The sequence below is a fragment of the Plectropomus leopardus genome, chromosome 4 (assembly GCF_008729295.1).
Source record: "Plectropomus leopardus isolate mb chromosome 4, YSFRI_Pleo_2.0, whole genome shotgun sequence".
In the NCBI taxonomy this organism is placed as follows: domain Eukaryota; kingdom Metazoa; phylum Chordata; class Actinopteri; order Perciformes; family Serranidae; genus Plectropomus; species Plectropomus leopardus.
This window is the reverse complement of record NC_056466.1, coordinates 18551064-18563889: the sequence shown is the minus strand read 5'-3', so window position 1 is coordinate 18563889 and position 12826 is coordinate 18551064. Positions and strand designations below refer to the sequence as shown.

Genomic DNA, 12826 nt, shown 5'->3' with positions numbered 1-12826 from the left:
CTTTGCAAGAGCCCAACATAATAGTGTAATCGTCCTTTCTTAAATATAGAGTTTACAACAGTGTATCGAACAGCTCAGTAACATGTTGGTAAAGTTGTTAAACCATGATCCGTTTTTTTTTTTTTTTTTACCATGACTATGTTGACAATGGGATTACCACGGAAGAGCACACGCTCATACAGAAGTATGCCCGCTAATACATTTTTGTTGCACTCTCTTGACCTCAGCATAATTTTACAAGAGCACTCGTGAATTTTAGTGTGACTTTCATCTGAATTTTTGATCTAAAGACAGTCTTCTGCTTTTTGTGTACTCTGCACCATTACTGAATTATCGAAATCTGAATACCCCTTACTAGCTAAGACCTGAGTATAATTACTTGGGCTTTCGATTATGTGTAGATGACACAAGTTTCCTCTGTGCTCTAATAATGTGTAAACACAACATCAGAGCATTTATATTTTTAAAATTTAAATATCTCAATATTTTGTCTAATTAAGGAGTCAAACGTAGAAAAATGGTGCCTAAAATAGTAAAAAAAAAAAAAAAGGGTTTTAAAACTAAAATCATAATGATATAAAGCAATTAAAAAGATGAGTATAAATTAGTAGCAAGATTGACATCATATGCTACTCCTGATATTTGCAGTAAGAAAGCAGAAGGCAGACATACAGTATCGGTGATAAAAGGACAAAGACTTACTGCAGCACACAGAGTATTAGATATATTTGGAGATGTCAGGATTTTTCAGAGGACTGAGTATGTCTTCGAAAGCACTTCCCTAAGACACAATGGTGATTTTTATGGTCTTTGGCAGCTCATTTCTTTACGAACATGAATAATTAAAGTAAAACTTCCCACAAGAAAGCGAGTGCAGTGAGACAGACTGAACACTGTGTGGAGCTGTAAGTCCTACAACTTCGCACAAACCGAGACAGATTAACAAGAAAATTTCTCATATTCCTCATCTCCAAAATACAACCCCACATGTCACTACCTTTCTCTCTCTCAGAGCACACAGCAATAAGCTTTTTGTGTGTGTGTGTGTATGTGATTTTTGTAGGAGTGTGTACCTAGTTGGGGAGATGGCGTGACTGTTGGATCACAGAGGAAACAGGCTGACGGCAGGAGAAGGGGTTCACACAAAGGTTGAGGGAACACTGTGAAATGAGAGGACAGCAGATGTATTTTTCCCCAAACAGCAGGACATAAGAGCACATTCTCAGCTTAGTCCCTTCATTGTGCGTGCGTGCGTGTGTGTGTGTGTTTCTGTAAGGTCATGCTTAATGGACTCTGAGATCAGTGAGACCATTAGAGAAGATTAAGATATTGTTTGTTTTAACCCCCTGCTCAGATTATCATCACACCACGTTGTCCCTCTCGTCTACCGTCCCACAAGGTTAACTCTGCATGCATGTGTCCGCGTGCCCACACGTGTGTGCGCATGTGTGCACCTGTTATCTGCCCGTGTGTATTCGTGTGTCTGCTTGTGTTTTGCCTTACAAGCGTGGCATCATTTCCTGTCATCAAGGCCAAAGGTTGCTTAGCAACTTCACTTCTGCCGATTGTCAGAAAAGATGCGTCTCCACTGACTCACTCACAAGCTAACTCTTTCTTATCCTGTCATAAATGTAATGTCTGAGGAAGATGCTGGCTGTGTGTGCATGATTGCTCATGCATTTGTACGGACCACTGTGCATTTATGCTTTGCAGACACGGTACAGGAAAAGCCGACAGAGACAGACAGAGAGAGAGGAGAGAGGGATGTGTAAATGTATTGTCTGATAGATTTCTGTGATTGCTCGAACTGATAAAAGGGATGAGTCAGTGATGTTAATGCATGGCAGGATCTCTCCAGTTGTTTATCTAAAATACAGCAACAATCTGAGTAGCTTATTGTGCTGGTGAAAAAGATATTTACGACTTCGATTTGTTACAGTAACTTTTCTTTGTACGTTAAAGTCTTACTGTGATTACAGTTTAGTAAGGTAGTAGATTACACACTGCAGATTACAGTGTAAATATTTTGTACTTATCAAAAAAATACTGGTTACCCATACAGAGACACATTTAGGTACAAATAAAACAGATAAGACACAAGACACAGTGGGGAAATAAGGGGAACTGTATTTTAAACAGTACAAATCAAGTATTTAAAGGGTATGGTAATATTGGTGAGTAACATGGCAGACTCGTCATTTATATCAATTAAGGTAGATAAGACTAAGTATTACAGACACCTCTCAGTGTGATGGAGAACAACTCAAGTTCACCACAAACGTCAGCCTCCCTAAGTGATTATAAAGTTAAATCAGTTCCTCCTTCAAACACTTTCCACAAAAACTGAACATTACGTAATCGCTTGTTTTCATTCATTTTTGTTCCTTACAATCAATTTACTCCTTCAAATTAAAGCGGTATATTGTCTCTTAAAGGAAAAAAACAGCCTATTTGAAAAACACTGACTGACACATGAACTAAAATATTAACTGTGCTGGTACACGTCTTTGCACATCATATAATTACTTACATTAACTGTGAATGTAAAAAACTCTCTTAACTCTCCATATTGACGTGGATTTCAGATAGTCTATATACTACAACAACATCAGCAAATTCCTGAAATACAGCTATGGCTTTTACTTTTGGTGTGTCACCCCAAAGACTTTCAGTGGACCCATCTGGCCACCCCTATGAAAAATGTCTGGAGGCACCATTGCCTTCATGTAGGATTTATTGCAGGACCGCTGAATTAGACTGCATTGGTTTTAGCTAGCTGGACCCAATGAACTGGCAACTGAATGTGTGAAACGAGTGAGACTCTACAGCCGTGGTTTCAGCTCTGTTATTCTGGACTTAGACGGAGCAATGCTTTGAGCCAGGGGTGTCTGGACCTTTTTGAATGGGGGCAAGATTATATAGTGTAAAAATACATGTGGGCCAACTGCTTCTTGCATAAAATAGGTCATTTTAAAAAACCCATAAACAAACAAGACAACCGACACTTTTTCATCTTTTAGTGAAAATGTATTGTTCTCTGTTCACTTCACATGTCTTTGCTGTGATCATGTTGGCAGTTAGTTGGAAATGTCGGCTGTTAGGGAGCGATTCAGTTTGCTTGTTTACTGTTTGTTGATGAAAACACATTAGTTCCTATTGATGCATGCCTTCAAGCTGTATTATAGTCTTGCCATTTTTAGTTGAAGGGAAAAAATGCAAAGTGATCATGCTTGATTAGCCAATATTGTGTGGCGGGCCACATATAGTTTATTTTTAAAGTCAAGCCGAGGGCCGTTTAAATCTGGTCCAAAGGCCACAATTGGCCTCTGGGCCAGACTTTGGACAGGCCTGCTTTGAGGTAAATGCTAACATCAACATGTAAATGTGCTCACAATGACAGTGCTTACATGCTAATGTTTAGCAGGTGTGAAGTTAACACATCAGTATTCTAGTTTAGTGCATTAGCATGATAACATTTTTTAATTAGCACTGAGCACAAAGTACACTTGAGGCTGATTGGAATGACATTAGCTTTGCAGGTATTTTAACAAAAACTAAACTTCAAATTAAAATTTAGACACGATTATGGCACTAGATGAAAAGTTCTGGCATTTCCAAAGTTACACTTAATCCTGAGGGCGGACATGAACGTTTGGACCAAATTTTCAAGTTAATCCATCCAACAGTTGTTGAGACATTTCACCTGAAACCACAAAATTGAACCTTATGGTGGCGCTAGAGGAAACGTCAGGGGATCACCAAAGACAGTGTCATTTTGTCTGGGAACAACAAATGTCTCTACAAAATTTAATGGCAATCGACCAAGTAGAAGAAATTTCAGTTTGGACAAAAGATGGTGGACCAACAGACCAAGAATTATGTGCTTGCGTGCTTTTACAAGTAATTTTAAATTAAATTTTCCAAAGATACCTCAGAATATGAGTATTATCACCCTGTTTCTCCTACACTTTCTGTGGATTCCTGGTATACCCTGTAATTATGTAATATGTGCCAGGTAATTTAAAAAATACTTGCAGTGTAATTTCTTTTTAGACCCCATCTAAATGCAAATTTGTTACTCCCTATTTTCTGTGCTTCACCCATACCTATAAGTATTTTATTGATAACCTGTATAAACAACATTTATGCTGTAATTTGCAGGCTGCAGCGTTTTACCACAAATACTTACCACTGTGTATATAAATAAGCATTAAGGTAAAGACTCAGGGGCAGGAAAAAGTGATTAACAGAGACAGATAATTACTGTTGTGTCCTCTGTCCCCCTGCTCTGAAAACGGAAACTTTAAGAAGCTGACATCGACACCGCTGACCATGCCGTGTGTGTGTGCGCACTGATAACCTCTTCATGTGCTACTACTGTAACCAGGTCAAGTAAAGCAGCAGGCGGGCTCAGTGTCACACTGCTCATGTGTTCTGGCACACGTGTGCATGTACAGTATGTGTGCATTCGCGCCATGTATCAGGATGTGCCCTAAGGTGGTTGTCATGGCAATTTCAATGATTGATCAAAATTATTGATCTGTAATCGAATTCCAACTGTGTGTGTGTATTTGTGACAATGGCATGGAATAAAACACTTCCCTGTATATAATGTTATGTGATGGTCACCATGGAAACACACCCAAGGGGCGCCTACCACACACTGATAATAATGTTTGGCCTAGATACCCATCCTCAACCGATAACAGAGGGAATGTATCTCTGTGTGTGTGTGTGTGTGTGTGTGTGTGTGTGTATATTTCAGTGACTAATGTAAACCATCATTTGAACACACCACAGTGACGGAGCTGGAGTAAAAAATGCATGAAATGATTCTGTGGAGCAGAAAGAGTCTTGCATGAGTTACACGAGACAGCAAGTGTGAGAAGGATGAGACGAGCTGGAAGGAGAGGGAAAACGAATGGCAGTGGGAGTGGAATCACACAGCTAGGGAGACCCAATAACAACCGATTACTACCAAACGCACGCACACACACACACACACACACACACACACACACACACAAAAACACACAGAAACACTGAGGCTTCCAACACTGCTCATCAGTTTTCTTCTCGGGGAGAGTGAGATGTTAGCCGTGGAGGTCTGCGTGTGTTGTCCTAGATATCTTTAACTGTGTTGTTGAGATATACTAAATGTTTGATGTATTCTGCCGCTGCTGTAACAGTTATGATAGCTGCGAGGAGTCTTGTCTGGTGTGGGCGTTGATTGGGTATTGCACGGTGTTTCCCTACTCTGAGTAAAAATCTCATCTCAGTTTCTAGCCTCACTAGTGGTGAATATGATGGTCAGTTTGAAAATCCAACTCTTTGAACCAGAGGAAAATATCCCCACAGTTTGGTACAGACATTTCGGCACTCAGATTAACTCAGATGATCCTCTGACTTCATATCAACGCCTCCCACAGATAACAGTAATACACCTAAGATAAGATGGAACTGTGTTCTTTTTTTTTTTCTTTTTTTGCAACAGTTTCTATAGAAAGCAGGAAAAAATGCAAGTATAACTTGTCAATAATGGTGCAAGTTTAAAGCATCAATAAACAGAGTTACCAAATCCACAAAATCCAAAATTGCCTATAGTAGCCCATGTGTATGAGAATGCCATGTATCTTCAATATCAAACTTGAAGTGCAGGTACGTGTATGGGGTTAATTCAAAATGTTTGATGATTACTTCCATGATATTGCATTTGATACCTCGTTTAGAAAGTTATGACAAGATAGAAATAACTTACAAATGAAGACAAATAAAAACATAAAGTGACAATGCAAAGTGTTAAGCCATCACAATCCACAAGTCTCTGCAATGCTATCACTGAAATGAATCGCATTCTTCCAAAAGTTGTTCCCTCATTTTGTGTTTTAACGATGGTAGTAGAGCGCAAAGTCCCTCTCATACTCATCAAAGGTCCAGTTTAGGATTCAGTGGCATCAGGCTACAGATTGTGTGTAGGATGACTACAGTGGCCAACACGAAAACGTGCATGTCCTTATCCAGAGCCAGTGCTCCATTTGTCAGTTCTAACTGTAGAGCAACATTTAGAAGGACTCTGTGGGGGAGGACCGCTCATGTAGATACAAACGGTGATGAACTAATGAAAACATAGTTATGAATATTATATAACATTGCTGCCTACTGATGCTCCTTAAGCCTACACACTGCAGCTTTAAACCATTTTATGACCCCTTGTGCCCTGTAAGGAAACATCTGCATGTCTTATGATTCTCCTGTCTGCAAACTTATGACCACAGGCCCATCAGCCTTAGTTTTATATTGAGATAATGTTTACATAGCACGCTAACATGTTACCGTTAGCACTCTATCAAGCTAAAACTTAGCATGTTACACTTAAATGCTAAATATTAACAAGTTAACAGGCTTACAAGCCCCAACTTATAAGCGAGGATCATTTTAGCAGGCTAATAAGCTACCATTTTACATATAAGACTCCTTATTTTCTATACAAGCTAACTGTGGGCATATTAACATGTTAAATAACACATATTACATGTCAACTCAAATTATGCAAGTGGTACAGCAGAGGCTGAAAAAGTGATTTATCTTGAGGCAATATGAAGCCAATTTTTAGCTTGCATTATTTGCACAAATGTATGTGCTTTAAATGCTTATTTTGGTCTCTCCCTTTTTCTGACCTCTTGTAGGCCTATCTATGCATTTATTGGGATAAGTGTTAGTTTTTCACCTAACCTGACTTCATATGCAGTCGGACCTCCACTAAAATCTGCATCGCTTTCAGTCTGAACACACCTTGACAATGTCGTGCTGAGCCTAACAAGCAGAGTCGGAAATGGCCACAGTATGGCGGATAAACCCTTTTGAGCTAAGTAACAACAAGGCTTTTCCTTTAGTACAGCAAATTTGATTTATTTTGCCCTGCTAGTAGGATCTAAAAATAGCTAAGTTGTCTGTCTATTTTTGATGTCTCTAAATTTGTTTTCTAGCATGTAATGAGCATTATAGCCTCTCAGAGCTGCTACCGTGGGACTCTTGTTTTCTGACTAATGGAGTGCAAACATTAAACAAAACATCCCCAGAAAATTATTTGGAGGCAATATGTAGATATTAAAAAATTAGCAGGAGAGCATTTAAGACTAGTGCTCCCTGTAAGCTGTTTGCTTAGACCTACTGTAAACTGTAGTTCTAATATTAGTTCCCAAAGTGGGATCCTGGGACTGCCCGGGGGCCTTCAGGGAATTGGATGGAGCCCCCGGAAAAATGAGCAGAAGTTGAGTTTCAGCTCTATTTTAAGACGTTAAAGATGCCTATTCTGCCTTTTTCACTCTGTGCCTTGTTGTTACCATCTCAGTCTCACTGTGAAAAATACACTTCTAATTGATGAGGGTTCATTAAAAAAACATGTTATTTATGATATGCAAATTAATCAAGGGCTAAATTAAACCATGGTGGTAAGTAACAAAGGACATTTACTACAGTTTTGAGGTACTTGCAATATACTTGAGTCTTTCCATTTTATGCCACGAAATATCTCAACTTCAATTTACGCCTAGTTGATGCAAATATTTACAAGCAGTGGTGTGGACTTGAATCACATGACTTGGAATCTAGTCACAAATTTGATGACTTCAGACTCGACAAAATCAAAAAAGACTTGCATATCAACTTGGCTTTTTACATCAGTGACCTTCCCCCCATGCCCAAAGATTGTGTTATTTAAAAACAATTCAATTAATTTTCATTCATTGCGTGGTTCAACCAACATTAATGCTATTCATTTACAGCAAGTCAACACTTAATTCTCCAGATGATCCACATTGTTTGAATCAATCTGACAGCATCCAACAGAGTGGTCAACAGAAAACAAATTGCAGTATGCAAAAAGTGTGGATCGAAAATTACATACAGAGACACAACTTCCATGCAACATTTGAAGCTGCAAATAAACAGTGAGTAGAGGCTAATTTTAACATTGCAGGCTAATGCTTTACTAATCTCAAATGTTATTAATCTAATGTTAAAATGGCATTTTGTGAAAAGCAAATTATGACTGGTTTGGGACTGGAGACTCAAAGTTTAGGATTTGGGACTTGTCAGCCTTTGGAGTTGACTCGAGACTTGCCTGTCTTGACTTGGGACTTGAATGCGAAGAAATGTTACTTAAATAAACGTAACTAAGTATCATCAGGAAAATGTTCTCAAAGTATGGAAAAACAAAAGTACCCAATTAAGGAAATCGGAAAGAAATGAAAAATAAAAAAAATGTATCCACACACACCCCAAAATGACAAACTGTTTAAAAAGGAAAAACTAGCAAATGATTTAAAAATTTGTTAAAATACCTGCCAATGTACCCAATTCAGAAAATACAAAAACTCCCCCAAAACTAAAAAAAAATATTTAAAAAACAAGAAAATTACTTCATTGTTTATCAGAATAGTTGCCAATCATTTTTTTTTGTCAGTCAGCCAATTGATTAATTGACTAATCATTTCAGCTGTCCTTGTATAAATGATTGGTTAATTTAATTTCTAACAAAACATAATATTGTATACACTTTTCTCATGGTTTTATGCAAAAATCTTATGTAGGGGAGTAAAAGTATAAAGTGGGATGAAAAGAAAAGACTCAAGTTAAGTACAAGTACCTGACATTTGTACTTATGTAGGATACTTGAGTAGGCCACTTACTTATATTCCACCACTGGCTACTTTCACTTAAGTAAAGGATCTAGATACTTCTTCCACCACTGTGATAGATGCAGTTTTGGTCAGTAGGACGAGTAATTCCTTGTTCTCTAAAACCTGATGTGGCATAAGCTGATTTCAAGGTATTTTGTTGAAGCTCTGCCACACCTCTGGGTTTAGTCAATCGACATCCTTGCTGAGCCTGACTGTGAAGCATCATTTCTTATGTGACAGGAGCACCCCCCCGCCCACACACACACACACACACACACACACACACACACACACTGTCCGGGGTCGCTGGCTGGTGAGATAACCGCCAGGCAGAAACAGAAAGAGGGATATTGGGAAGGGGTGCACTGTGAGGCGGAGGAGAGGGGATCAGTCACATGCTCTGACTTGCTCCGTCAGTGTCAAGTTAGCCAGTATTAAGAATAAAGCTCTCACGCCAAAACCTTCAAAATAAAACAACCATAGGCGCAGATATAGTGCATATGATTGATATTATTATTTTTGATTTTTTAAATTCACTTAACTGTATGATGGGACAGCTCCAAACTGCATGGAAGCTACGAGGACAATAAAATGCAAAAAAAAATTGATCTCAAAAATACCAATTAAAAAAATTAAATTAAAAGCCAGAATGAAATGAGAAGAAAAATCACCGGACATGTAGTTATTGACGGTAAACATTGTGTTTCTTTTTCTCTACGGTAAACATTAAATTTGGATAACTTGTTCCCTTTAACATAACTTAGCCTAGCTTAGCTGCAGCTAGTTCTGGTTGCCAAGGAAACCAGGTCCTCCTAACCATTTTATTGGAGGCGGTGATTTCTATTTTATTTTCTCACGAAACACTTGCTAAGTAACTCTTTTTTCCAATTCAAACTAACTAAATAAGTGCTGAGAGAAAGCCCAAAGAATAGACTTAACTTCATGCCATATTTAACTATTAATCTGTCGACTAGTAGACATGGCAGCTATGCAAAACTAGCTAAAAACTCACATTTGTAGCTATTCAGCAGATTCTACCATTCGCCCACAAGGTAAGCTCAAGTGACAATTTCAACCGATATTTGATCAATCTATGGACGCTTTAGTACTGTAATGTAGCTTCCGGGACTAGACTGTCTTATTTTGAAGGTAATCCGAGTCCTCCCGGTCTGCCTGTGTCTGTGTGACTTGACGCGGCTCTCCCTCTCCCCGGTGCGCCTGAACTCCGGTACCTGACACCGCAGAGCGCGTCCAGCGGCAGAGGGGACGCAGACGCACGGGGGAGACGCCTGGCCCTATTTAACTTTACTTTTCCCGATTATTAAAACTTCTGCGCCACATTCCTCTCTAATTTTTTTTTCTTTTTTTTAATCCTCCCGACTGACGGACTGAGTTTGGATATCGGCAGGGAGGGGGGAGGAGGCAGAGGACCAGCGGGCTGCTCTCAGATGGAGCACCAGGGCTCCGGGAGCTCAGGGCGCACGGCGGACCCAGAGTGAATGACGCTGGTGGATGGACGCTGCTCCCCCGGTAAGGACTGCAGATAAAGTTTTTGGTTTTTGTGATATAATATAGGCTACTTTTTCTTTGCTCTCCTGTCCCGGGCACTGCGTTTTCTGGATGCCCATGGCATAATAGAAAATGTCCAGATCCTATGATGTCGCTCTTTGTCAATGGCGGTGTGTCTTCCATAAAAAAAAGGAAGAAATTAAAATAATATTCTCATGTGCAGTTATAAAGTGCTTGTGGTATACTGTTCGTGACCTTATTGTACTTTATACCAGACATATATATTTTTTACATATCACAAAATGCCACATAAATTAAGAGACTAATTTTGAGATGTTTGGTTTCATAATATAGCATTAATTAGACTGTTTTTCCTTTGAGTGCAATGCTCGGAAATGTTATAGCCTCATAGGTGTCGTCGGTATATGATATTGGTTGGCCTTGAGGAGGATATATTGCAACTGTGTAACACAAAGAGTGCAAAGACAATGTTTGAATATCTGAATATTTGGTGTTTGCTCTGGTTTTATTGAGCTTGATGTTGCTGTGAATTGTTGGTAAAGATTCTAGGCAATTTATGCATTTGTGATGAGTCTACAGTATAAAACTTAATGGCTTTTAGAGGTCTTGGAGGTGTGAATTTATTTTGTTCTGTTGACTGGTTGGGATTCAATAGGATAATTTAATTTCCACATGGCGTGGCTATTATGAGCAAGGGGGTTCATAATGAGTTTTTAAAGTGTTTTGAATGGACTCATCAGTAGGTTTTTAGCTATGCAGAAGAATGGCTTTATTTTTTTTGTTGGCTGATTGATGTGTGCCCAACAGCAAGGCCTACTATTGCATCACAACAAAAAGCCTTAAACTGTGTGGCCCTGGACTCCTCGCACAGTCTAGGCGACGTGCCCATAATGAAAATACACGGGAAAGAAAGATACTGGCAGATTCAGTCTCATTATTTTCATCAAACGCACACACACACTCCTCTCTACACTGTGAGCTTGCATGCCAGCTCTCTTCTTGTCCTGTCACACTGTAGGCAGAGTATATATATGGTGCATGGTTGGCCCAGACATCTATTGTTCTGATTTTTCTTTATGTTCGTTTTCCAAATAATCCAGCTCTTCCTTCAACTTAATAACAAATTGGTAGCTTTGGAATAAATTTGCTGGAATCTCTGGGGATCAATAAGCAGTGGAATGAGCACACGGTGGACAAGTGGGGAGCGTTTGCTGTGTACTCGAGACAGTGTGGACTGTGTCACATGCTCCAACTCCCATCCTTTCCTGCCAAACTCCACTGCGCACTGCCCAATAAAGCAGAAAATGTGATGAAATAAAAAAAAAAAGAAAAGCCAAGAAATGAATCCGCTCTTGTGACTTAATTCAAACTGAGATTATCATTCAATTTGACATTTCCTACATGATATTCCAGTGCTCCGAGAAATTCCAGTCAGAACTTGTAAGAATTAACCACAGGCTGCTGTAGCTCAACATGTTACTGCGTTTTGTGAAATTTTATGTTAATTATAGCTCAGGAAAAAATTATAACTCAAAGACTATAAGTAAGACTAATCATCATGGGTGGAAAATTGATTGTAAATGGAAAAAAATACGCCCCGCTCTAGTCTTTCGTAGTAATATGAAAAAGCAGTCTAAGCTACTTTCTCTCTGTATGTCCAGATTGTTTAAAGCCAGTCTGGATTAAAAGCATCAGCAGTAATGGCCTGTTGTCATCACTGAATTGTACAGCTGTAGGATTATAATGAAGGGGTCTAAGTGCTTCCTGTTGTCTGCACTGACTCAGTGTTTGCACCTTTGCTCACACCTATTAGTTCATTCTGTTTAGGTTTTAGTAGATTTATGTTTCCTGCTCAGGACTGCCTGCTGGCTGCGATTCTTCTCCTGAAGGTCGCTTATTGTTTCTGAGAAAAACAGAAAAGGATTTTTTTTTTCTATGCTGCTTCGCTTGAGGGTATAGGGTCTCGTGGACAGGATGGCGGGCTTGACAGTCAGCGCAGTTCCGGTTTGTTTGGAGGAGCTGCAGTGCCAGCCACAATGCAACACAGCAGAAACACACACAGATACAAATACACACACACATGTATACATCCATTTGTTGGGGTGCCCTGAACAGTTTGCTGGTGCCCCTGCACCCTCTTTTAGGTTCAGGCTGTCCACAGCACGGCCATGACGGGCACCCAGGACCCAGACCTGCATGAGCAGCACAGAGGACCAACGCAGGAGGAAGGGGATGAGGAGGAGGAGGGAGAGAAGGTGCATGTGTCAGTTGAGGGAGAGGAGAGAGAGAATGAAGGGGAAGAAGAGGAGGAGGAGGAGGAGGAGGAGGAAAAGGATGAGCTGCCGTACCCCACTCTAGCACCAGTGGTTCTTTTGGCTCTGACCCAAACCAGCCCACCCCGTTCCTGGTGCCTTCGAGCTGTCTGCCACCCATATCCTTCACTGTGCACCTGAAGCACTGCAAACGTGTGTTCTGTGCTAATGCTTCTGTTTATAATGTGAGAGAGACGCTGGGCCTCATGCAAAAATGCTAAACGAACAAATTTTCTCTTATTTTTGTTTGTACCCACATTTTATTGTTAATTTGTTAGTACCCATTGATTTCTTGGATTCACA

At 39.7% G+C, this 12826-nt stretch overlaps 1 protein-coding gene across 1 annotated transcript in view; it reads left to right on the top strand.

Annotated features, from left to right (window-relative positions):
- The first annotated feature begins 10023 nt into the window (after positions 1–10023).
- LOC121941811 (voltage-dependent T-type calcium channel subunit alpha-1I-like) overlaps positions 10024–12826 on the top strand; it is a 62766-nt gene continuing 59963 nt past the window's right edge. The window contains exons 1-2 of the mRNA XM_042484692.1: positions 10024–10209; positions 12355–12642. Of these exons, the coding sequence (XP_042340626.1) occupies positions 10181–10209; positions 12355–12642 (317 nt within the window). The 5' untranslated portion in view covers positions 10024–10180. The remainder of the gene's footprint in view (positions 10210–12354; positions 12643–12826) is intronic.